We start from the raw sequence: 26,668 nt of genomic DNA, 5'->3' as shown, positions 1-26,668 counted from the left end.
ACCGAGGAAACAGCAGCTGTAAACTAACGTTCCTACTAGCTCAATAAGGGGAATTATGTAGCCCCATAACCACTACACCCTCAGTATTCATATATATTATAATTGACCTCAAAATTTTCCGAATTGTCTCACAAATCTTGCAAAATTGGAAAGTATTACTAGATCTGAAAATTGTAACCAGAACTACGACAGCAGCTATTGTGGTTAGCTGAAGAAAGCCGTTTTCCTCCAAGTGTCGGGGGGCCAAAGTATCTGTCGATTGTGACTGACAAACGTAGATAAATGGCTTAACCTCTGCTGAACTTTGTCTTCACTTTATAAAAATCCATCAAGGCTTTAAATACACACAAAAATGACAAAAGTATTTCAAAAACAGGCAGAAAAGTGAGGGAATCCTGTCTAACGGGCTGTTTCGTTTTTAACAATCTGCCAGGAAGTGAGAGCTGGACTTCCTTATATTTGGTACGCAGAGCTTATTAAAATGAGACAGTCCTCTACTGAATGTTTGCGTTGGCAAAAGCAAAGGAACCGGAAAGAGGTGCGAGGCACAACAATGGCAGCTGCAAAAAAAAAAAGCCCGCTAATAAAACACATGTACGTGTGGTTTCTGGTGCTTTGTTCTGCAAGTCTTGTCCCACAAAAGCCACTGTGAAACCCCTCCCATGCCCCACCAGAGACCAAACTGTAACTTAGCAAATGCCTGTTTCCGTCTAAGCGCTCGTTTATCTTTTTTTATGCATGAAAACAAGAAACCACAAACACAGCTCGTCTCCGCCCATCACTCTCCTTCTCGGTAGCTGAAACCTTGATCCATGCCTTCATCACGTCCAGAATTGACTACTGCAACAGCATTCTGGTATGGTGTATGGTGTATGAGCAATGTAGTATATAAGCAATATGCTATAATAGGTGGGCATAGGTTGTTAATTACTCAACCATAACAAAACTCTGTATAGTAGCGACACACCTGTTCTGCAATACATGCTTACCTCCAATGTCCTGTTGTTGTTCCATTTGTTTCTTGTCTTTTTCTTCTTTTTTTGTTTTTGTTTATTTTCTGTTTTTTCCTTTAATGTGTGCGTTTGCAAGTGCTAGAAACTGCTGTGAACAAGAGTCAAATTCCTCATGTGAATTGGCACACTTGGCCAGTGAAGTTGATTCTGATTCTGTATGGCTCATCATCCAAAGTCCTAAATAAACTCCAGTACATCCAGAACTCTTCTGCCCGCCTGCTCTCCCACTCTCTTGACCACATCACCCCTGGCATCTAGAACCTCCACTGGCTCCCTGTCCCACAACGGATCCAATTAAAAGTCCTTCTCCTCACTCACAAAGCCCTTCATAGGCTTCTCCTACCTCACCGACCTGCTCCACTATCATACTCCTTCCTGCAGCCTTCGCTCCCCCGATGCCAACCTGCTGTCTCCACCACACAGGACCAAGCACTGGGCTTCCTGTCTCCACCACACAGGACCAAGCACCAGACCACCTGTCTCCACCACACAGGACCAAGCACCAGACCTCCTGTCTCCATCACACAGGACCATGCACCGGACCTCCTGTCTCCACCACACAGAACCAAGCACTGGACCTCTTGTTGCCACCACACAGGACCAAGCACCGGACCTGGGGTGACAGAGTCTTCTCCACAGCTGCCCTGTCCCTTTGGAACCCCCTCCCCAAATACATCAGAGACTGTACCAATCTGTCCACGTTCAAATCATTAATCAAAACACCTCTTCAGAATTGCTTTTAATCTGTGGTTATGTGTTGTGTGGTTTATGCTTTTGGTTTTATGTTTAGTGGCACAGTAGCACAGTGGTTAGCACGGTCGCCTCACAGCAAGAAGGTTCTAGGTTCGAGCCCCAGGGTAGTCAAATCTTGGGTGTTGTCCCGGGTTGTCTTCTGTGTGGAGTTTGCATGTTCTCCCTGTGTCTGCGTGGGTTTTCTCCGGGTGTTCCAGTTTCCTCCCACAGTCCAAAGACATGTAGGTCATTTGAATTGGCCATACAAAATTTTCCCTAGGTGTGTATGTGTGTATGTGTGTGTGTGTGTGTATGTGTGTGTGTGTGTGTGTGTTGGACCTATGATGGTCTGGTAGCCTGTCCAGGGTGTCTCCCCGCCTGCCGCCCAATGACTGCTGGGATAGGCTCCAGCGTCCCGTGACCCTAATTAGGATAAACAGCTTGGATAATGAGTGAATGATTTTATGTTTATTTTAATACTTATAAAGCGTCTTTGAGCATTTTGAAAAGCGCTGTACAAATAAAATGTATTATTATCATCGTTATTATTATTATTATTATTTACTGCTTGAGAATCTACAGTACTTAATATAATCACACCCTAATCAACAGCTTTTACACGCCAAAAAATGTCCAATGGCAAACATTTCTAATTGCCAAAAAAAAAGGAAAAATAGAAATAATGACCCTGAATAATCTTATTCAAATAATAAAATGTGAAGTATTGGATTGTTTTGCTGTAGTGAGCTAAGACAGAAACTATGTGAACCCTTTGCTCTGGTTCAACGAAGGTTGAATCAGTTCATCTGGACACAACGTTTATTGACGGATACAATTCATCACTCATCTAGGTGACCTCTTCAGTCTTAGATGAGTGATGAAACGTATCTGTCAATAAATATTGTATCCAGATGAACTGATTCAACCCTCTTTGATTTTCTTACCTGGATTATTGAGCAGGGCGGCACGGTGGCGCAGTGGTTAGTGCGGTTGCCTCACAGCAAGAAGGTCCTGGGTTCGAGCCCTGGGGTAGTCCTCTGTGTGGAGTTTGCATGTTCTCCCGGTGTCTGTGTGGGTTTCCTCCGGGGGCTCCGGTTTCCTCCCACAGTCCAAAGACATGTAGGTCAGGTGAATTGGCCATACTAAATTTTCCCTAGGTGTGTGTGTGTGTGTGTGTGTGTGTGTGTGTGTGTGTGTGTGTGTGTGTGTGTGTGTGTGTGTGTGTGTGTGTGTGTGTGTGTGTGTGTGTGTTGGACCTATGATGGTCTGGTAGCCTGTCCAGGGTGTCTCCCCGCCTGCCGCCCAATGACTGCTGGGATAGGCTCCAGCATCCCTGAGAGCAGGATAAGTGATCAAGATAATGTATGGATGGATTATTGAGCATGCATCAAGACACTTTGCTCTGGATCTATTCTGAATCTTAAATGTAATACAATTTCTATAAAACAAAAAAACGATAGGCTATGACAGTCTTTTGCTATCAAGATGATGAATTCGAGAATGATCCAACATTCCTTGTCAAACAAATAATAATGAACAGCAGGCACAGTTCACATTAATCTGCATAATGACATCAGCAACTGCCAGTGTGTGTACGGGTGACATGATGGGTTAGCTGCCAAAGTAAAACTAAAATGTCAAAAAAAAAATGAAGACATCAACGAAGAAGTCTGAACACCTTAAAATCTTTTCATGTAACTAAAATTCAGTTTGAGTAGTAAAAGAAGAAGAAGAAGTAGTAAAACTTGATTCATGGTGTCATGGAAGAGGTTAGCTGTTGCATTTATTGGGATTTATTTTTCTGAGGGGTTGAGGTGACCTGCACCAGTCAGGACAACACTGAACAACCCTGGCTTTCAGTGTATAATCACCTCAATTACCAACCACCAATACTCTTAATATTACCTGTGAGGGTTCAGCTGTCTTGAGGAGAGAGGACTGTCTGTACAAGGTGATTTAGAAAGTTAAAAGAACATTTTAAAAAGGAACAAAGCGTGAAAATGGAAAGGTTGAACATATTTGTATTGGGTTTTCAATTTAACTTGCTTTTTTGTTGTTGAGCCAGTTGTCTTGGCTGTATGCTGTTGCTGAGTTCACCTCAATTTGGCAACAAAAGCGAGTTTGATTTGGTCTCGTCATTAAGTGCAATTCAGAGCAATCTTCTCCGCGTGGCGACATTCTGCTGTGCATAAATAAAGCAGCAGTTCTCAGAAACTCGCTTCTGCAGACTGTGTTTCTGAACACAAACTTGCACGTCGTGAAGCGGGCGGTATCCCCTGACTACCATCAATACAACACATGGCAAGGATGAGTCAGCGTGGTGGTGCAGCAGGTCAGCGGTTGCATCCCTCTGCATCACACTCAGGGAACATTTGTGCTCTGATAATATTTCAACATTACTGAACGCTCAGTAAATGTGTGTGCATGACAACACAGGACATGCTGTAAATATGCTGTTTTGCAGTACAGTACCAGGAAAGTAAAAAAACAAAACAACAAATCTTAAGCCAAACCTGCCATTTATTTCAAGAATAAACAGAATTCTTAACCTGTTATCTACTCAACAAGTCCCATTTCTTCATACGGTTGCAAAGTTAATCAGTTGGATATGTGTAGGCTTTACTAACTCCTCATTTCTCTCGCAGAGCTACATGAACTTGCCCCCAGATAAACTGAACCTTCTGAGCCAGTACGACAACGAGAAGAAATGGGAGCTGGTGTGTGATCAGGTAAGAAAAACCTGGTCACAACTGATACTGGGACTTTTGTTTCACACTTTGGTTTCACAGCTGAGAATAAAGGCGCTATTTTAACAGTTCAGTTTTCCTCGAGTCTTCAGTGAAGCACTGCGAGGATGCATCATGCAGTCAGTTTATATCAGTGACAAAATATTTGTGTGGCACGGAGCGAAATAGAAACAGTGTGATAAAGGTCATGATGTGCGGTGTAGTGACGCTACACGGTTCTCTTGCTTCCACCCTGCAAAACAGCAACGGATGCCGCAGAGGTGTTGCCATGGAAACAGAGCGGTTTGTGGTTGCTATGGTTGTTAGCATTTAAGCGCTACTTACTTCGGTGTAAGTTGGCTTGCGTCTTATCAGGTTCATCTTCAAGCTCTTTACCGTTAGCCAGGTGCCTTCGCACATACAATGGACTTAAGGAACACAGGACATAAACCCAACGTTCAGCAATGGCATGTGATAATGTGAGGGATGCAGAGCACAACTGCATATATAAAAAACTGTCATCAGAAGTTTGATTTGTTTGTTAAATGTTGTTAAAGGTAATAGAGCATGTCTTACTTGCATCCATGTCAATGGCTTTTCTTGAAATTCTGTGAAATGTGTGGCAGCACGATGGCCCAGTGGTCAGCCCTGTCGCCTCACAGCAAGAAGGTCCTGGGTTCGAACCCCGGGGTTGTCCAACCTTGGGGGTCATCCCAGGTCGTCTTCTGTGTGGAGTTTGCATGTTGTCCCCATGTCTGCGGTGGGTTTTCTCCGGGTGCTCCGGTTTCCCCCACCATCAAAAAAATACATGCATGTTAGGGTTTATACCCCTGTCTGTGCCCCTGACCGAGGCATGGCAAGACGAACTGCAGTTGGTCCCCGGGTGCTGCATGGCGGCTGCCCACTGCTCCTCGCTACACAGCTAGGATGGGTTAAATGCAGAGAGAGAATTGCCCTACGGGGATTAATAAAAGGAGTTAAAAAAAACCCTCAGATGAAACCGCATGGGCAATACCGTATTGTAATGATACCAAGGGATAGAATATAAGGGAGAGGCTAAGAGAGAATAGAAGTTGGGGGCAGACAATTTATTTTTGGCCAATTTTCTTAACGATGAGGATATCATGTTAATTGAAAATAACTCAAAAATGTTGTAAGGCTCACATCAGCATATATTTCTAGATTCACTCCTTCACAAATATTTTTTTGGGGTGGGCATTGACTGGGTTGGACCCCCCCCCAAAAAAAATACTACATAGATGGTACAGCTAAACGTGAGAATGTTAGCTTGTGAGTGAGTTACAAGCCAGCTTCATGAGATACCTTGCCTCTACACACAGGAGAACAAACTAAGAACCTCTGAGAATATCTATGTGATGGCATGTCGGTACACGCCGTCTCATCATCCAGAGCTTTAACAATAACTTAACAAGACTAACGTTGATTCTGCCCTCCATGAATCTTCATCTGCTAGGAGCGCTTCCAAGTGAAGAGCCAACCCTGTGCTTACCTGACTAAGATCAAGAGTTTCTACCAGGACCAGGGAGGGGTGCCCCGCAGGGTTGGTACAGTATACAGTTTCCTGCTGTCACTCATAAAGTATTGAAACACATCTATGGTCTTTTCTGTCAATTTACAACTGGACAAAGGGGTGTGGATACTGACTGTCCCCTATTTCAGCTCAAGAAGCGGATCCAAGATGCTACTCAGGTCCTCAAAGACCTGGAGATATCCCTTCGCACCAATCATATTGGGTAAGCGTCTTCGCCAGGATGGGCCTGCTGGTTTTGTTATTCTATGGTCAAGGGGAATACATTCGGTACACAGGAGGTACACTAAATAAAATGGTTTACAGATTGTATTTCATTAATCCACCTTTATTAAAACAGGAAGTCACCACAAAAATAATAGTCTCTTAAGAGATTAGGAATGGCAACATCAAGAACAAACAAAAGCTTCTGCAACATAAAATCCGGGCCCCTCCCCCCAATTGTACTTGGGCAATTACCCCGCTCTTCCGAGCCGTCCCGGTCCCTGCTTCACCCCCTCCGTCATTCCGGGGAGGGCTGCAGACTACCACATGCCTCCTCCGATACATGTGGAGTCGCCAGCCGCTTCTTTTCACCTGACAGTGAGGAGTTTCACCAGGGGGTCGTAGCGCGTGGGAGAATCACGCTGTACCCCCCAGTTCCCCCTTCCCCCCTGAACAGGCGCCCCGACCGACCAGAGGAGGTGCTAGTGCAGTGACCAGGACACATACCCACATCTGGTTTCCCACCTGCAGAAACGGCCAATTGTGTCTGTAGGGTCGCCCAAACAAGCCGGAGGTAACACGGGGATTCGAACCGGAGATCCCCGTGTTGGTAAGCAACGGACTAGACCGCTACGCTACCCGGACGCCCAATATAATATTTTAAGAGCAGTTTCAGATGGTTGAGAATATACGAAATTGAACGGTCAATAAAAAAGTGCATTGTTATGGCAAATTTCAGAAAGGGTAATTAGGACGATGAGATAGGAAAAGATTATAAATCTTAACAAAATGATCGTCACAGTGTCTCTTTATATTTGTCTGTTTCTCCATAGATGGGCCCAGGAGTTTCTCAGCGAGGAAAACAAAGGTTTGGACGTGTTGGTGGAATACCTCTCCCACGCACATAGTGATATCTTGTAAGTACCGGCACCAAGAGCCCTCTCAATATGAAACCAATAAGAGGAACAATTTGTGTCTAAATTTACCCTGTCTTGAACAAACATCCCCACAGGTTTGAAATAGAAGGACTTGAGAATGGTGGCAGTCTGTCAGAGAAAGGAAAGTCCACTGAGAGGTCACTGGAGGACCTGAATAAGAGCAGCAGCCAGTCTCATGGCATGACCCGAGCTGCTCGTGCTCTGACACTGAGGTACGAGCAGCACCTCCTGCAACTAACAATGCACTGAATTCCAAAAAAGGGAATATTGTTTACAAAATGCATATTTAGGGAACGCCACATAATGATTCCTGACTAAAAAAGAATTTTCTGCTCTGATTGACATGGGAGACTTTGTTCATTATCTCACATGACCCAGTGCCACAAGAGCGCACAAGACTCCCTATATTCCCAGAAGCCACTGTGTGGACATTATCCTCCATCATGTCCTTTATAAATTCATCTTTTTTTTGGATCCCCCCCCCACCCCCTTCCTTTTTTTTCTCCCCAATTGTACCTGTCGAATTACCCCACTCTTCCGAGTCGTCCCGGTCTCTGCTCCACCCCCTCTGCCGATCCGGGGAGGGCTGCAGACTACCACATGCCTCCTCTGATACATGTGGAGTCGCCAGCCGCCTCTTTTTCACTGACAGGAGTTTCACCAGGGGGATGTAGCACGTGGGAGGATCACGGTATTCCCCCCAGTTCCCCCTCCCCCTGAACAGGCGCCCCGACCGGCCAGAGGAGGCGCTAGTGCAGGAACCAGGACACATAACTCACATCCCACACGTGACTACGGCCAATTGTGTCTGTAGGGATACCTGACCAAGTCGGAGGTAGCACGGGGATTCAAACCTGCGATCTTATGCTACCCGGACTCCCCATAAATCGGTCTTTAATCCCAGTTTTCGAGTCCCTTTTGATTTTTGTTTTGGCACTGTTGCTGGTGCACAAGTACACACAACCCAAGGCCAAAGTAATGGTGCCTGCAGGATGCTATTACAAATGGCGTTCTGCTTGTTGACCTCATATGAGCTACAGCATCGACGACTGTTGCAGACACTATTTTCTGTTGCCCATAATAGCTTCTAGCCTTTTTAGTAGATCTGAGCCTCAGCATTTAACCATTTTGCACATAGTCTTTACCTGTTAAGGTGTTATCCCTCCTAATTTCTGTAAACTCTTTGCAGGTTAAGCAATACTCTGGCCAACAGAATTCATAAAAAATCCCATTCGGCCAACCAGAGAGATGATGTGCATGTGTGCATCATGTGCCTGCGAGCGATCATGAACTACCAGGTAAACTCTCTGGTGGTGCAAACACGCTGCTCCCTCCACACTGCCCAGCATCCACTTCAGCACATCCTCACATCCAAATTTAATCTTTCACTCTTCTCGAAACAAACCACACACATTGGAAAATATTGCTATCTGATGAAAAAAAAAATAATTTTCTTAGAAGATTCACTTGACTCGGCATCTTTCCGGAAAGAAATGTTGATATGAAATAAAGTTAGGTGTGCTTACTTCATTAGTTTCAAGAGAATACCACTCAGCTGAAAAAAAACAAAAATTCAACATTGATTTGCATTGAAACAGCTAAAGAAGCTGACTATATTGGCAGATTTCCTTGACTTGCTTTAAGAGAGAAAAGGGATTTTTTTCCCCGGATTTCCCCCCCTTTTTCTCCCCAATTATACTTGGCCAATTGCCTCCCCCTTCTGAGCCATCCCGGTCGCTGCCCCACCCCCTCTGCCAATCCGGGGAGGGCTGCAGACTACCACATGTTTCTTTTCACCGGACAGTGAGGAGTTTTGCCAGGGGGACGTAGCAGGTGGGAGGATCATGCTGTTCCCCCCAGTCCCCCAAACAGGTGCCCTAACTGAAAAGAGGAGATGCTGGTGCAGCGACCAGGACACATACCCACATCCAGCTTTCCACCTGCAGACACAGCCAGTTGTGTCTGTAGGGACGCCCGACCAAGCCGGAGGTAACACGGGGATTTGAACCGGCGATCCCTGTGTTGGTAGGCAACGGAATAGACCGTCATGCCACCCAGACGCCCCGAGAAAAATCAATAGCTCTGATATCAATAGCTCTGATCAATAGCTCTGATAGCGACTCCAAAGAGGATAAATATCTGAGTTTCATCACCAGCCAGTCAGACTAGCTTGGTCTAGTCAGAAAGGCACAAACTGAGGAAGCCTCTTGGATGAGAGGCGAAACGTCTTCACAGATATATACCAAGTCCAGTTGCACTTGATTCAACTCCTTTGGATAACCATGACCTGGATGAATGAGAACATTCCCAGACATGCCCCGAGAAAAATAATTTTAACTGAAAACACAAGATTTAATAACCCCCTGAGTTCAATGCTGCGGTGCAGCTCTTCTATCACAGGCATAAACACAGACTACATGCACACACCAACCAACAACACACATTTTCTATTGCTCATCAATTCTTCAGAACTGCAGAACTGCTCACTGCTTTGTTTGCTGTGTACTTGCAGTCTGGGTTTAACCTGGTCATGACTCATCCACACTGCGTCAATGAAATCACCCTTAGTCTCAACAGCAAGAATCCCAGGTCAGTGTGTGTGTGTGTGTGTGTGTGTGTGTGTGTGTGTGTGTGTGTGTGTGTGTGTGTGTGTGTGTGTGTGTGTAGTGTACAAGTAAACGTGTGTGTGCACTGAGCCAGGTCTGTCTGTTCTTCCATCCATTTCTTACTCGTTCTTCTCTGCAACAGAACCAGAGCGCTGGTGTTGGAGTTGCTGGCTGCTGTGTGTCTTGTTAGGGGAGGCCATGACATCATTCTCTCTGCCTTTGACAACTTTAAAGAGGTAGGGCAAATCGAATGAAACATATTCATTTAAATACACACACACACACACACACACACACACACACACACACACACACACACACACACACACACTCATCTGACTATTACCCATACAGTTGTGCCATTGTTTTGGACTTCCCTTGTCTGGTAACTCATGACAATCCTCTTCTCACATGTGAGGCAGAGCAGTGTGTGCGTGTGTGTGTGTGTGTGTGTGTGTGTGTGTGTGTGTGTGTGTGTGTGTGTGTGTGTGATTTCCCAATTCAAGCACAAAGCAGAACTGGCTTTAAATAGAGCCAGTATTATTTGTACATTGTTTTTTCTTTCTTTCACCATTTTTCTCCCCAATTGTACTTGGTCAACAATTACCCCACTCTTCCGAGCCGTCCCGGTCGCTCATCCACCCCCTCTGCCGATCCGGGGAGGGCTGCAGACTACCACATGTTTCCTCCGATATATGTGGGGTCGCCAGCCGCTTCTTTTCAGCTGACAGTGAGGAGTTTAACCAGGGGGGCATAGCACGTGGGAGGATCACGCTATTCCCCCCAGTCCCCCCCCGAACAGGCTCCCAAACCGACCAGAGGAGGCGCTGGTGCAGCGACCAGGACACATATCCACATCCGGCTTCCCGCCCACAGACACGACCAGTTGTGTCTGTAGAGACGCCCGACCAAGCCGGTGGTAACACGGGGATTCGAACCAGCGATCCCCCTGTTGGTAGGCAACGGAATAGACCGCCATGCTACCCGGACGCCCTAATTTGTACATTGTTGACTTATGCTTTACAAGGGAAATATTAATATGCAGTCATGGTCAGAGTATAGCAAGGTAGGCCCCTTACTCCCCCACATAGACATCAATATAAATGCTTGTTTTTGATGTAGCTCGTATACTCTCTCCATCTATCTTAGGTGAGCAGAGAAAAGAACCGCTTTGAGAAACTGATGGAGTACTTCGCCAGTGACGACAGCAACATGGACTTCTTGGTTGGTCCACAAAGTCATTATTTCTCATTACTATTACCTGCTGACTGAGGATCTGTACCGCATATTGAGTGGCAGTTGGAGTAACTTGTCAAATGTGCCCGGCTCTGCCCGCAGGTAGCCTGCATGCAGTTCATAAACATCGTGGTCCATTCAGTGGAGAACATGAACTTCCGCGTCCATCTACAGTACGAATTTACACATCTTGGATTAGACCGGTATCTGGAGGCAAGTTAGACTTTTTCCAATATTAACTAGGTAAATAGAGTTTTCTCTCCACAATGGATTGTATTATCATGTTAACATGCTGATGCTGTGTGTGTGTGTGTGTGTGTGTGTGTGTGTGTGTGTGTGTGTGTGTGTGTGTGTGTGTGTGTGTGTGTGTGTGTGTGTGTGTGTGTGATAGACTCTGAGGCTAACGGAGAGCGAGCAGCTGCAGGTGCAAATCCAGGCCTACCTGGACAACGTGTTCGATGTTGGAGCCCTGCTGGAAGATGCTGAGAGCAGAGGAGGAGTGCTGGATCACATGAACGAATTACAAGAACACAACACACAGGTCAGACATGACTACACAAACGACAAAGTCCAGATAAGCGACGGTCTAGGTTACCAAATGAGGTGGGCGGGTTGTTAGTACTAGTGCCTCACAGGGTCCCTGGTTTCAATGCCACCTCTTCTGCGTGGAGATTGTATGTTGTCCCTGTCGTTGTGTTCACACGGGTGTCCTCTGGGTACTCTGGTTCCCGTGTCAAGCGCAAAGGGAGACTCTAAAGCCAATAGATGAAAATACATGTCTGTCTGTGCCTGGCATGTGATAGACTGGCGCCCTCTTCAGGATATATTTTTTCTCGCCCAATAACTGCTGTCTCCAGATCCCCACAACCCTAAATTGGTTTGAGTGGGTTTAGATATTGAAGAAATGAGCAAACGACGACGAATTTGTCCACAATAGCACATTGATGGAGATGTTAGTGCATGCTTTTGATATCGGGCTGTTGTCTGTTTTGTTAAAGCTGAGTGTCAGGCTACACGAAGTCGAGAGTCAGACGGCGGAAAGAATAGCCGAACTGGAGACTCAGCTTATGCAGACCATCAAAGAGACCGAGCTGCTCAAGGTAAACACTACCCAACGCCCCTATGTGACTTGACATTTTCTATGTATGAAATCCCTCTCATCATCAGCCGCTTCTCCGGGGTCGGGTCGTGGCGGCAGCAAGTTAAGTAGGGCACTCCTGACGTCCCTCCCCCCAGCAACGCCCTCCAGCTCCTCCTGGGGGATCCCCAAGGTGTTCCCAGGCCAGAATGGACATGTATTCCCTCCTGCGACTTCTGGGTCCACCCTGGGGTCTCCTCCCAGTTGGTCCTCCTGGACCAGTCTGCAATGCCAGAAGTCGGCACGCCCCGGTCCCTGCCTTTGCCTGCCACCCGGCCTACATTGCAGCCCACCCCAATGCTCATTCCCGCGGGTGTCGGGTCCACGGGGTGTCTATGTATGACATGCACAGCATAAATAAAGCTGGATTGTACACACACAGCAGCCCCCTTCTCTACCTGCATGCACACACTCAGACATTCACTCCTTCCTTACCCAAGCCACGATTCATATCCAGTCAAGGTCACAATATTTCAGTTTAACTGATCATTTAATAAGTGGAGGGAGTAGCTATCTTGGGTACATTTACACCTGCATTTTTAAACGAATAAGCCCTATGTGGAGATGATCCGGACACTCGGATGCATGAAATGATCAGGTGTAAATGGGGTATGATTTATTGATATACATTATTCATACATTTTCCATATGCAACCTTATACATAAATAATATCTATATGCCACCGCATGCCTCTATATTTTGAAATACACTTCTAGTAACTCGTGTGTGTGTGTGTGTGTGTGTGTGTGTGGGGTGTGTGTGCGGGCTGTGTTGCAGGAAAGCCTGCGGGAGTCCTGCTCCCAGGTCAGCACCCTGCAACAGCGGGAGAGGGAGAAGGAGCTGGACAGAGAGAGGGAGAGGGACAGGGAGCGTCTGAGTTCCCAGGTGTCTCCTCAGAGCCCCATGGAGCTGGAGCAGAAGGTGCAGGAGCTGCAGGACAGGGGGCTGATCCGACTGGGGCGCACTGCATCTGGGGCTCTGGACATCCAGGTTGTGCCCGTTACCACGGTTGAATATGTCCAGGTCCCGGTCTCCAGTTCCCTGTCCGGTAATGGAGGCCCAGACTCTCCTGAATCCTCTTTCTTGTCGGCGCCAAACGTTCTTGCCTGTGCCTCGGTCTCTGCTCCCCCTCCCCCTCCCCCTCCACCTCCACCTGGTGGTCCTGGGGAGTCCACATTCACCCCACCTCCTCCGCCTCCACCGCCACCGCTACCAGGTGCCAACGCCAGTGCTGCACCTCCACCTCCACCACCACCACCTCCACCTCCTGCTCCTGGAGGGGGTCCGCCCCCGCCCCCTCCCCCACCCGGTTTTGGGCCCCCACCCCCACCTGGAGCCCCGCCAGTACCAGACAGTCAACCTGGTAAGGATGCTAACTGGGAAGAAGAGGACTGATGATAGACTGTAGGGCAACAATTAAGCAACAGTATTCATTCCAAAAAAAAAGCTCCTAACACAAGTCCTATACTATCTCTCTCTCTCTCTGCTTCTACCTGTTCCTTTCACCATCCCTTCTTTCTTTCTTTCCTTTCTTTCTTTCTTTCTTTCTTTCTTTCTTTCTTTCTTTCTTTCTTTCTTTCTTTCTTTCTTTCTTTCTTTCTTTCTTTCTTTCTTTCTTTCTTTCTTTCTTTCTTTCTTCACTTCTTGGATCCATCCCTCTTGCCTAAAGAGTCAAAGAGCAGGAAGCCCATCCAGACCAAGTTTCGGATGCCGTTGTTCAACTGGCAGGCTTTGAAAGCCAGTCAGGTGACAGGCACTGTCTTCAATGAGCTGGATGATGAGCAGGTGTTAGGGGTAAGTAGTCCCATCATCCCTCCTGCAGATGTAGTGTCAATCTTGTCTGCATACTGTGGTCTGATGTGAGTTCAATCAGCTTTGTCCATTAACCACTCTCAGTAGTTTTTTCCTACCCTCAATAAGAAAGGAAACGATTTCCCGTCAACAGCCTTTGCTTCCTGTTTTTGATCACCACCCCCTCCCTGTTTTTGTAAGGAGCTGAACATGGAGATATTTGAGGAACAGTTTAAGACCAAAGCCCAGGGTGCTCCAGCAGAACTGTCCAGTTTGAAAGTGAAAGTTGTCCAGAAACCCCCGAGTAAGGTGTCTCTGATGGATGGCAACAAGGCCAAGAACCTGGCCATCACTCTGCGCAAGGCGGGCATGAGCCCGGTCAACATCTGCACTGCCATAGAGACGTATGAGCTACTCGAACATCTATTTCAATTTCCCACCTGAGCTAAAAACCTCTCTCCCTGCTCACTTTCCTCCCCAACTTGACTGCCTTGTCAGCTACTCTCTTTTACAGTAGACTCATCCCACCCTGCTATAACAAGATCTTCCTCTCTAAATTATCTTTCACATCCTTTACTGTCTGTCCAGGTATGACCAGCATGCTTTGGCCTTGGACTTCCTGGAGTTAATGGAGCGGTTCATACCGTCAGACTATGAACGAAAGCTGCTGCTAAACTACGAGAAGGAGGGGCGTCCGTTGGAGGAGCTGTCGGACGAGGACCAGTTTATGATTCGCTTCGGAAAGATTTCCCGTCTGAGCCAACGAATAAACACCCTCACCTTCATGGGCAATTTCCCAGAGACTGTTAAACGTCTGCAGCCGGTTAGTCTTCCAAGTACGCCGTACCTGCTGGGAAAGAACACACGATTAGTGCTTTGGATTAAGACTCGAGTTTCAAAAGATATTCAATTTGGGCTTTTGTTTTTTCACAGCAACTAAACTCCATTATTGCTGCATCCGTATCTATAAAGTCCTCGGCCAAATTGAAGAAACTCTTAGAAGTGAGTATGCAGCTGAGTACAGCAGGCCTACTGAGCATCCAAATGTGTGTGTGTGTGTGTGTGTGTGCTCATCCCGTCTCTTGTTTTTCAGATCATTCTGGCTTTTGGTAACTATATGAACAGCAGTAAGAGGGGTGCAGCTTATGGGTTCCGTCTGCAGAGTCTGGACATTGTAAGGACCCTTCTTTAGATCATTCAAGCACTGTTAAAAACTGAATAAAAAAAATATGAATATTTTTAAAACATTGTTCAAGTCATTAATACCTTTACATTACAGCTGCTAGAGACCAAGTCCACCGACCGCTCCCAGACGCTGCTCCACTTCATCGCCAACATCATCCAAGAGAAATACCCCGACCTGGCGTCCTTCCACTCGGAGCTACTCTTTGTGGACAAGGCTGCCCTGGGTACACGCTCATACTCATACTATTACAGCCCTGCACAGCCATAGATACCCATGTTGTAAATCATGGAGAATAAATATACATTTTTGAAATGATTTTCTCAGTGTCCTTGGATGGCATCCTGCAGGACATCAGGTCGCTAGAACGAGGGATGGAGATGACCAAGAAGGAGTTCATGGTGCAGGACGACAGCCGTGTGCTAAAGGACTTTGTAAAGTCCAACAGTGAACAGTTGGAGTCTTTACTCAAAGACAGCAAGTCAGCGCAGGTTGGACTGCAATTCAAATCGCTCTCACATTTACACACATCTTTGATCGATGCCTCGTCATGATTTTCCCTCCTCCTCTCTATCTCCTTGAAGGAGGCCTATGTCTCTGTGGTGGAGTATTTTGGCGAGAACCCCAAAACCACACAGCCGTCCATGTTTTTCCCCACATTCGCCCGCTTCATAAAGGGCTATAAGGTGAGTGTCTGTGCTTAGGTCTGATCTCTATTGTCTAACATGTGCTGTGGTGCTTGAATTGTGTCCAGCTTGTTTTTTTTTTCCATCTCTTCATGTCAATCCAGAAAGCAGAGCAGGACAATGAGGGGAGGAAGCAAGCGAAAAGCAAAAGCAGTGAGGACAAAGCTAACACGCCGTCTCCTAACAAGGCTGGGCCAGAAAAGGTAGGATACACTGTCTAATCATATACCAAACATTATTGTTGACCGGTTATTGATTGGTTATTTGTGACAAGGCATGGCACAGTGACTAAGTGGGTGACCCAGTATCCGAGACTCTAGCCCCATTCTTCTGTGTAGAGTTAGCACACTCTCCACATGTTTGTGTCAGGTTTTTCTGGCCGCTACAGATTCACCCCACAGCTTAATGCATGCTGATGAGGTGGACTGAATAATATAAATTGCTCAAAGATATAAGTGAGAATGTCCTGCGAAGGACTGGCATCCGGTGAAAGATATCTTCCTGCCAGTTCTTGCCCCCTGCAACCCTGAACTGGATTAAGCGCGTATACAAAACATATACCTGCTTAATCCAGATAGGGATTGATATTTGTGGACAAATGTTTTAAATTTTTTGTGGCATCTGGGTAGCATAGCAGTGTATTCCGTTGCCTACCAGCATGGGGATCGCCGGTTCGAATCCCCATGTTACCTCCGGCTTGGTCGGGTGTCCCTACAGACACAATCGTGTCTGTGGGTGGGAATGTGGGTATGTGTCCTGGTCGCTGCACTAGCACCTCCTGTAGTTGGTCAGGGTGCCTGTTCGAGGGGGAACTGGGGGGAAATAGCGTGATCCTCCCATGCGCTACGTCCCCTTGGCGAAACTCTTCACTGTCAGGTGAAAAGAAGTGGCTGGTGACTCCACATGTATCGGAGGAGGCATGTGGCAGCCTGCGGCCCTCCCCGGATCGGCAGAGGGGGTGGAGCAGCGATTGGGATGGTTCGGGAGAGTGGGGCAATTGGCCGGGTACAATTGGGGAGAAAAATCCCCCCCCCCCCAAAAAAGTCTTGCATTGTTTTTCTTGTGGACATGTAACAGCTATTTGTAATAAAGCACATGCTATTTGATACCTAACGAGGACTCATTTGCAAAATCCTCCTCTGTTTTTAAGATGTCCAAACCACAGCTTGTCTCAGCTCTGTCTCACTGATAATTTGGTTAACTTTTAATAAAATCTGCCAGCTCTGGATGCTACTGCTCATTGAAAACCAGATCAGTTGTCTCAACTTGTACTACTTGGATTAAATGAGGACAAGGTTCAAAAGAGGCTGTAAAAGGATGGAGCTTACATGGAATTTCACTGGACCTCCATCCTTCTAGACGTGTTGAATCAAAATATCTGGGCATCAAGAGCTGCATACTTTACTAATCTAATAACGGTCAATAAGTACAAACCCAGAGTCTCATTCAGTACTATTGACAGGCTTTCAAATTGTGTTTCTCATGTTGTGTCTTAAGTCTATCAGAACTAATATTATGCCCCCTAGATCCCCTCATATCCTGGCCTGCATCTCTTCTGTCCCACTTAACCAGTTTGCCCCTATCTTTCTCCATGATCTCACTAACGTGGTGTCACACATGCATTTGTCCTCCAGTCCTCTTGACATAAATCCCCTCTTGGTTTTTTCAGTGAAATCCTGGGTAATATTGTCCCCAGTCTGCTAACCATCTGCCTCTGTCTGTGTCCCAAATTATTTCAAGATGGCCACGGTCCATCCCTTCCTAAAGTAACCTGACCCGGATCCCTCCCTGCTACAGAATTGCAGACCCATTTCCAAACTCCTTTTCATTTCCAAATTTTGTGAAAAAGTTAATGCAAATCAACAACAACAATCCGTCCTCAACGATCAAGACAGCAGTTGAGGATAAAAAGGTTTTTGATCAGTTTCCATCAGGTTTTGCTGATGAGTGGGAGTGTCCTATTCCGGCTTTGTTGGACTTAAGCACAGCTTTCGACACCTTAGATCAATCTATCAAGATTGACAGGTACAGGCTTGTGGGTCTGCTAAATAGGAGCTTTAGGAGGTTTACTGCAATCATGCCTCATTATGTGCTCCCACCTGTGGGGTGCCCCAGGGTCCCCCTTGTGGGCCCTTCTTATTTTCCCTTCATGTGCTTCATCTGGGAAGTGTTACCATAGCGTTGACTATATATCTCATCATTCTCATTACACACAGTTCAACATCATTGTTAATCCCAATGACCACTCTAAATTCACCACATTGCATGATTGTCTGGACATCATAAAAACTGGATGGCTCACCATATCCCTCAGGTAAACCCAGATAAAGCTGAGGTTTTAGTTACAGGTTCTGTTCAAACAGGGTTGATCAGTCAAGGCTGACGCCTTGCCCTCTATCCCCTTATGCCAAGAGCCAGGAATCTGGGTTGGGTTTTTTTTTTTTTTTTTGGACCTACATTTTAAATCAGACAACCATGTCAAATTGAGGGTCCTGAGAGTTTCTTTCAACTAAGAAATGCTGGCAAAATACGTTCCTTTGTGTGCTTCCAAGATATGAAGAATGTGTCCATGCCTTTGTCTCCTTTTGTTGGGAATATTGTAATGTCCTGGTCGCCTGTCTCAGTTAAGCTGCACTTTTATTGCGTTCAGTGTGAAACATTTTTGAACTTGAGTTCTGAAAACCGCTATATAGATAAAGACTTAATTATCTTAGGGGTAGCCCTGACTAAGTAATCTTCATTGTTACAGCATTTTTCTAACTCATCAAGTGTTCTCCAACAGTGTTCTCCAACAGTGTCCTTTATAATTTCCCTACAGATGTACTATCTAATCATACAGATGGCCAATCAAAATAGATGTTAGACACCGAAGTATATTGGCTGCTGTTTTTATGACTTTTAGGACAAACTCACCAATTTGCAAGATAAGTACACAGGATTCTAAAATATAGCATTATGTTTTCTTTTCCAATACCAGTCTCCTATGCCCAAGATGCCCCAGATGGACCTGATAGCTGAGCTGAAGAGGAGGCAGGTGAAGCCTCAGGTACGGGAGGGGAAGGATGGAGCTCTGGAGGACATCATCACAGGTATTGTAGCCTTTACCAATATACCTCCTATCCTTTATTCACTTGTCGCCCTCCACGGAGAGATCAGAGGTCAGAGGGAAGGTCAGCTTGAGCTCAGGCCCTCTACATGAAATGTTGCCTCCGATACTTGCGTCATCGCCCAGTGAGGAGGGGGCTGCAGTGTAGAATATAGGTGTAGGTTTAGGTGAGGACAATGGGGCCATGTTCACCATCACAGCCCATAAATATGTTTACTTTGAAAAAAAAATTGCCTCTGCTACTTGTTTGTTACAGCTGGCCTACAAACACCATTATTTATAATTTACCAATTTTTACTTACTAGGAGAGCGCCCTCTTCTTAAAATAACCCGACGAATTTGACTCCTTATCAAATTTTGCATGCCACACTTCAGACTGATTGTATGTTGCCTCGAGTGGACAATTAAAGTAGTTTTGCATAGCAAGCTGTAGGAGAAGATAAGGGCTTAAAAACCGGGAGGATAAAGCGCACTGCTCTCCAAATGTTGTGTAAATTCTCATACTAAAATGTATTTACAACAAAGGGAGGAGCCTCCACGGTTTATTTCGAAAATTGATTTCATGGGGAAATATAAAAAAGATGTGCACATATGTGCATGCGGTTTGATCATATGATGTGAATAGTGTGGAAAAATGATGTCCTCACCAGCCTCTCTGCCAAAACGTATCCCCAACCATATTAGATTGGTGTGGTAATATCTGACACAGTTATGTGCCCTGACTTACTGTAGCTCAGCCTATTATCTAAGCACCCTGTGTCTCTGTATGTGTGTGTGTGTCTGTGTTGTGAATATCAGACTTGAGGACTACACCATACAGACGGACAGACGGTCGAAGATCTGCGCAGCGCCAGGACCCTTGAACCACTTCTGCTCCAAAACGTTTCACAACATACAAAGAGTTACTCAGGTTTATGTACAGGATGACACATGCACAGATGTCCAGAAATAAGCGTGCACGCCTGCAGAAATATTTTATGTAAATATATAACTAGCTATTGGAGGTTGTTTGTAATGTAACAGTACACGACTTTGATTCCAAATTTCGCTAAAACACATCATGATACATGATATTGTCCTGAATTGCTTTGTATGTTCACATTTTGTAATGTTTCTCTTGAAAATTAAAACGTGACTCAGCTTTATTTTAAACCTGTGTTTTGTCTTTAACTAGCAATACCTATATACCACCCCCCCCCCTCGTTCTCCCAATTGTACTTGGCCAATTACGCTTTCGAGCCGTCCCGGTCACTGCTCCACCCACTCTGCCGATCCAGAGAGGACTGCAGACTACCACATGCCTCCTCCGATACATGTGGAGTCGCCAGCTGCTTCTTTTCACCTGACAGTGAGGAGTTTCGCCAGGGGGACGTAGCGCGTAGGAGGATTACGCTACCCCGCCCCCCGAACAGGTGCCTCAACTAACCAGAGGAGGCGCTATTGCAGTGACCAGGACACATACCCACATCCGGCCTCCCACCTGCAGACACGGCCAATTGTGTTTGTAGGGACACCCGACCAAGCCGGAGGTAACACGGGGATTCAAACCAGAGAGCCCTGTGTTGGTAGGCAACAGAATAGACCGCTACACCACCCGGGCGCCCCATGTCGATCTACCTTTTCTTGAGAGAACCAGACACTTCTGACCCCATTCGCCCTTGCCAACATAAAGACCCGGACTGCACCACTTTAGAAGAGAGCTGCACTTTATTAGACACACAATCACAGCAAATTATGTACAAAAGAAGGCAGGTTCAACTGCCAGTCTTCTCACAGGGAAAAAAAAACCACACACACACACACACACACACATTTCTCACAGAATATCATGGCATCCACACTGATAAATTAGTATCTCCATTATTGGTAGGCTTTTAAATTCATAGAATATATTCATAGAGCTATTTTCTGTATTGTTTTGTTCATATATCACACTACTCTACAAATGGGAGAATCACTCTGGAAAGAGTACACCGTTGACGGTGGGTTTTCTGGTCGGGGTGCATTCAAGCATTCTGAATCAATCTGGACGTTCGTCACTCTTAGCCACTCTTCAGCATCGCCATTATCATCGTCATCATCTTCATCACATTTACAGATCACAGTAAGACTGAGCATGCCAGAGTCACAGATACCAAAATAATGTTTCATTCTCTACAGTTGTAAACCATTAACATGGAACACCTCTTCTCTCTCTCTCTCTCTCTCTTTCTCTCATTTTTTTTAGAGAAAACATGTAGACAACATTTTTCAACTGCACCGTGCGATTGCTTGAGACTATACATGCATTGTTTTTGTTTATACCTTTTGTAGCCATCATTACATTTTATTAATAAAACATTTTTCTTTTGGACATAACAATTTGCTGTACTTGCTAGGAATGACTCTGGTCTATTTACATGTTAATTTGTTGGATTTTTCTATTTTTGATGCCAAGATTTTTGAACATCCACACATTCATGTAAAAATCTCATATACATACTACAGAACAGAGGTTCATTTTATATAGATATATAAAAAAAAGATACAATGGCAGAATAAGAGAAATACGTTTCTTAATTTATATAATTTCTTTACTGATCCATCTTCTTCTGCGGTCCTGGTGGTTTTGCATTTAGTTCGGTTCATTTTAACTGGGGGTCAAACCCATTCAGAATCCCAGTCAGAGCCTGTTTTTATGTGCCCGGGTAAGGTTTCACATCAGGGATTTGGCTCTGTGCAACAATAACGTCTTTCCACCTATTTGCTTGTTTATTGGCTTTCTATTCATTAAACATGCTCTCCCCACTGAGCACACACACCCACGCTCCGGCCTACTACGTCTCACAGGCAGCAATGAACATGGAGGAGGATTAAAGCCGACTGAGTGCGTGTAGCGGAGCCCCGAGGCTCGGGACTGAACAGGTGAACAAACAGGCCTCACTTTTTACACCGGCCACCACCGCGTCTGCCCCACGTATAACCATCGCTACCAGCTGAAGATGGGACTGGATCACAAACAACAGAAGAGGAGCCAACCACCCGGCAGCCAAAAGAGAGTAACAAGAGAGCCCCGCCCCCCGGCCAAGCCACGCCCCCACACCTCAGAACAGCCCTGCAGACAGGGAGGCTTAGGTGCAAGACACTGTGCTGGACAAACACTTGTTTGTTTGTTTTTATGTTTTTTTTTTTTAGGGACAAGCTCTTAAAAAAACCTGCCAGCAACAGAGGACTATGTAAACTAAGTTTACACACAAAAAAAAGAAAAGAATCGAAATCAATAAGAGAGCAAACAAATCAAATTCCAGCTTCAAAATGAACTACGGTGTATATTACAGAGGCCTACTGTTGTATCTATACAGATAAAATATTCAAATCAATACAAAAATGTTCTCTTCATGTAATAATAAATAACTGCCGTATCTCTGTTACTCGATTAAAAAAGAAAAAAATCTGTACAAAGTGGTCACTAATATATAAAACTGAAGAGGTGATGACATTGTACATTATATAATTAAATCTAGACATATATATATATGTCACACTTTTCTTCACAAGTATATCATACACAAACATCTGACTCTTAATATATAGTATTTATATATGTATAATTGCTCGATGTGTCGTTTCATTTCAAGTTTGCATGAGGAGAGTGTCTGATTGCCTTCAACACGCCCTCCGGCAGCTGCCCAGCGGAAGGCCGGGCTGCTGCACGAGTCTGGAGTCTGCAGAACCACTCCAGAGAGCATCGTCACGCAAAGTTTGGAAGTCCCCCCCCCCTTTTTCTTTTTTCATCTCCGACTTTCCCCGGGGAAAGCGGTCAAGCATGAATACTTTCTTCCCCATCGCTCACCAGACGCTGGGAGTGGTGGATTTGAGTGTGGAGCAGCAGCATGAGTGAGTGAACTTCTCTCATCTGCTTCGACTCGATATTAAGCGCTGGGCTTGAACCCGGTGTGGCCGAGCAGCATCCAGCAGGAGGATAAAGTCGCTCTGCGTTGGGAGCTGGCACTTATCGCACCATTCAAAACCGGGGAAGAAGCTTCACTGCAATTGGTTTGCCACTGGTTTCAACCTGACATACTCTGCATCTCAAACTGTGTCTGGCCTCTCTCTAAGGAAACGACCAAGGCCAACGTTTGCATCCCCCCCCCCTTTTTTTTTTCTTTGGGCTACAACATGCCGTTCTGTCAGAGCTGTTGATCTAATACTGTGAAATACAGCAGAGCCTTTACCTCCGCTGAAGAGTTCTGGCAACAACAAAGACCCCGAGGCACTGCAAGAAACCAGGATCACACACACACACACACACACACTAATGACAAAGTAAAGTGAAAAAGGAGGTAAAGAGCAGCCATGGAACCCATTCTCGTCCTCTGAGTCTTCTGTATCAGAATCTCTGTGTCGGTGGGGGCAAGCTGAAGCCCACCACATAATAAAGTAGCCTCACAAGCAGATGCCCCATCTTCAAGCTGCCTACTCTCGTCTGCTCCTTTGCACAAGATATAGTTTTTATCTCAGTGCCACTGAAGAAGATTTTCTGTCCCACTGGCATAGGGCTGAGAAATTCATTGTGTCTCTGAGGCTTAAACCAGTCCTGCCACTCCAGCAGGGTGCAGGACTGGGGCTATGTCACAAGGGGCCATGTCACAAGGGGCCAAAAACACATCAACCTGGCTCCTGGTGCAGGATTCACAAGACGTGCAGGCCTTTGCTGCAAGCCTCTTTTCTAGCGTGTAATTAAACCCACACAGCCGCCGTCACGAAAGCACCAAGGGCCCGACACTTATTAACACCTCATGTCACCATATGCCGATGAGACGCGGTGAAGCAGCACTGACATTAGTGACGTGATAAGTCGATGGCTTCGCTTCTTCTTCAGTTGAAATCTCTCAAGAGTTTTGTGCTTTTTTTGTGGTCGACCAGATTCATCAAGTATAAAATATGGGGAGAGTGGTCCTTTATATGACTCAAAGTCATGCCTGTGTCATGTTTCCATGTTATCCTCTGTAGCTTATATGACTTGAACGTAAATCTGTCCCAATATACAATGGACCGCCGACCAAACGCTCCTCCAAATGCGTGGAGTCAGAGAACGGCTGAAAAGCCCGTTTTGCCAAAATGCACCTTGATGCCAAATGCATGCTGCAAGATGGGTCAAGCTGAATGAAATCCTTAAATAAGCACTGGGATCTACAGAGGGGCTTGTTTACTCTCTAAACCTCATGTAGAAGTGACAACCCGAACCCAAACCCAAACCCACCGATTTCCTGTTCAATCATCTCATCTCATCTCACTACAGTGGGAGAGACCCGTTCTTTGGCTTTTTTTTCTTTCTTTTTTTTGTGGTCTTTTCTTCCTATTGTCCAGTAATAACTACGATTTCAAGCCATTACTGACATTTCCTTCCACAAAATTGTGCACGTCGCATTCCATTGATCACATTTTGCCCTCAAAAACTGAAGAACCCCATCCCATCTCCATGTGGCGAAATACAGCAGTGTGCTTGTGAGAGGTGGTACAAATGTGACATAAAGTTTCAAACATTAGACAAAGATTATGAACAAAAAAAGGTGGCAACTGTGCTTTACAAACAGCCTGACTTGACCCAGTGTGTAGCGGAGCAGTGTGCATCACCTGTGTGTGTGTGTGTGTGTGTGTGTGTGTGTGTGTGTGCTTGCATCTTCAGAAAGGCTGTGATCTGTGGTGCAGGAAGGGCAGGGCGGTGCAGGAAGTGCAGGGTAGCCCCCGAGCTGCCGCCGCTGGCTACATCCTGATTGTCATCGTTCACTTTGTCACTTCATGTGTTTTCGTCCATTTGTTCATACGATTGCACCTCCTGGTCCCCTTCGACGTGTTATTCTAAAGAGATGTGCTACTATGATATTACTTTTCATAATGTGCTTTCATCGCTGTACAAATACTAAATTCAAAACGAGACGACGGACCGCGTCGGGTCTCTTGAATCGGAGCGCTTTCGGGAACTGGTTCTGGTTCATGCTGTAGAAACGGGGTAAGATGGAGAAAAGAAAAACAGTGGGTGGATAAAACTCCTGACCCCCTCACTATAACATATAGTATATTATATATTACACTATATTCACTTCATCAGACTGTGGAATGTAGAGTTGCAAAGTGAAGGCCAGAGGACAGCCAGTGGGTACATTCATGTAAACTCATTACACAGTGTGTGCAAACAGGGGACAAATTAAACCCAATAACAACAACAACAACAACATAGCACCAGTTCAGTTCAGTTCAGTTCAGTTCAGTTCTTCACAGGCGGTGCAGAGAAAAGCCCAAAATGCCCATTTTACTACAATACCAGCTCGACAACTACAACCAACACCTTGTCTTACATTTGTGTTTAGCAGCAGGTCCACATTCTGCCAGGGGGCACATGTAAGAGCAAAGGCAATATCATTTTGAACCCGCACACGCACGCACGCACGCACGCACGCACGCACGCACACACACACACACACACTACTACTGTACTCACTTGTTGATTATTGAAACACTAATTTCTACCATATAGTAGGTTACAGTCTAGATATTACGTCTATTCCACTACCGATCCTTCGGGTGAGATTTGGCAAGTGACGTGATGGGATCGGGTCCGTGATGAGGCTGGTGCTGTCTCTGTTATTCCTTCGGACCACATCAGCTTGGATCAACCAGGTGGTGGTGGGAAGCTGAGGCCCATGTGTGCGTTTCTCTGTTTGGGAGAACTGGCAGTACAAGTGCGTGGGAGAGCCGCCGAGGAGCTGGATCAGAAACGCCATCCAACGATGAGACTGGGCCTGCGTTTACAGATCTTCCTGCCACAGATATGTGAGGATTCTGCCTCATGGGAAGGAGGCCAAAAGCTGTGATGGCAAAAGGAAAAAAAAAACAAAAAAAAACAAAAGCCATCGAGTCCTGAAGGAAAACACGAGAACAAAACTTTTATGTAATTTATGTGAACCCACTGTACGTAGTTTCGGATCCCACTCTGCAAGTGATGGAGCTTGTGTTGCATTCCTTTGCACCTTCATCCTCCTCCTCCTCCTTGTCATTGGGAAGTACTTGGGGAGAGGTCCTTCAGCAGGGTCTTGCTGCCGCAGGGCTCCTTGTGTCTGTTCATGTCCGGAGTGATGTCGCTTGGCGAGAGTAAGGCGATGGAGTTCAGGGGGCTCTGGGAGGGCAAGAACGGAGAGAAGTCGGGGGCGGTGGAGGCGGGAGAGTTGGAGGTCAAGGAAGGAGGGAGGGAGATAGCTGCTGTGGAGGAGGAGGGAGAGGAGGAATAGGAGCGGCCGTTGGGCAGAGGCAGGGAGGAGGCCCGCTGCTCACGGAGGAGGCGGGGGTGGTGCTGAAAGGTGGAGGAAAGGAGCAGGGCCTCGGCGCTCAGGTTGGAGGCTGACAGGCTCGCCAGCAGGGCCTTGGCCTGATGGGAAGAGGCGGTGAGGGAGGAGAGCGCCCGCTCCTGGGGATACTTCCTCAGGCCATGGGCGAAGACCGCCGGGCTGGAGGGCAGGCGTCCCGAGAAACTGTAGGCTCTGCTGTGCCCGGAGAGGTGAGGCTCCAAACCGCCGCCACTACTGTTGGTCCCCAAGGCCTTCTTCAGGTAGGGCCCCAGGATGGAAGGAAGGGCAGGGGTAGCATTGGGGGTGGGGGGCAACACAATGAGATGGGAGAGTTGTTGTTTTTTTTTTTTTTTAGGGAACAGGAGGAGAATGATAGAAGAGAATACAGTCTTATAGAGGGTACTGGACTTGCAGAGGACTGCCTGCAACATCTT

At 46.2% G+C, this 26,668-nt stretch overlaps 2 protein-coding genes across 3 annotated transcripts in view; one reads left to right on the top strand and one right to left on the bottom strand.

Moving 5' to 3' along the window:
* fmnl1a (formin-like 1a) overlaps positions 1–20,046 on the top strand; it is a 31,071-nt gene extending 11,025 nt beyond the window's left edge. The window contains exons 3-26 of one of the 2 annotated variants that reach the window (XM_056287229.1): positions 4,391–4,474; positions 5,946–6,032; positions 6,152–6,225; positions 7,058–7,141; positions 7,237–7,374; positions 8,352–8,460; positions 9,675–9,751; positions 9,911–10,004; positions 10,918–10,992; positions 11,107–11,217; positions 11,396–11,545; positions 12,003–12,104; positions 12,921–13,506; positions 13,813–13,937; positions 14,136–14,338; positions 14,523–14,757; positions 14,868–14,936; positions 15,028–15,108; positions 15,214–15,343; positions 15,445–15,608; positions 15,702–15,803; positions 15,908–16,006; positions 18,781–18,892; positions 19,708–20,046. In XM_056287229.1, coding sequence (XP_056143204.1) covers positions 4,391–4,474; positions 5,946–6,032; positions 6,152–6,225; positions 7,058–7,141; positions 7,237–7,374; positions 8,352–8,460; positions 9,675–9,751; positions 9,911–10,004; positions 10,918–10,992; positions 11,107–11,217; positions 11,396–11,545; positions 12,003–12,104; positions 12,921–13,506; positions 13,813–13,937; positions 14,136–14,338; positions 14,523–14,757; positions 14,868–14,936; positions 15,028–15,108; positions 15,214–15,343; positions 15,445–15,608; positions 15,702–15,803; positions 15,908–16,006; positions 18,781–18,892; positions 19,708–19,772 — 3,156 coding nt within the window. In that variant the 3' untranslated portion in view covers positions 19,773–20,046. The remainder of the gene's footprint in view (positions 1–4,390; positions 4,475–5,945; positions 6,033–6,151; positions 6,226–7,057; positions 7,142–7,236; positions 7,375–8,351; positions 8,461–9,674; positions 9,752–9,910; positions 10,005–10,917; positions 10,993–11,106; positions 11,218–11,395; positions 11,546–12,002; positions 12,105–12,920; positions 13,507–13,812; positions 13,938–14,135; positions 14,339–14,522; positions 14,758–14,867; positions 14,937–15,027; positions 15,109–15,213; positions 15,344–15,444; positions 15,609–15,701; positions 15,804–15,907; positions 16,007–18,780; positions 18,893–19,707) is intronic. The other variant, XM_056287230.1, reaches the window with a different exon arrangement.
* Positions 20,047–25,942: 5,896 nt separating this feature from the next.
* Positions 25,943–26,668, bottom strand: part of srcin1a (SRC kinase signaling inhibitor 1a) — a 94,812-nt gene continuing 94,086 nt past the window's right edge. The window contains exon 21 of the mRNA XM_056288380.1: positions 25,943–26,485. Coding sequence (XP_056144355.1) covers positions 25,943–26,485 — 543 coding nt within the window. The remainder of the gene's footprint in view (positions 26,486–26,668) is intronic.

Source organism: Lampris incognitus, chromosome 10, assembly GCF_029633865.1.
Source record: "Lampris incognitus isolate fLamInc1 chromosome 10, fLamInc1.hap2, whole genome shotgun sequence".
NCBI lineage: Eukaryota > Metazoa > Chordata > Actinopteri > Lampriformes > Lampridae > Lampris > Lampris incognitus.
Note: the sequence above shows the minus strand (reverse complement) of the source record. Positions and strands in the feature narration are given on the sequence as shown.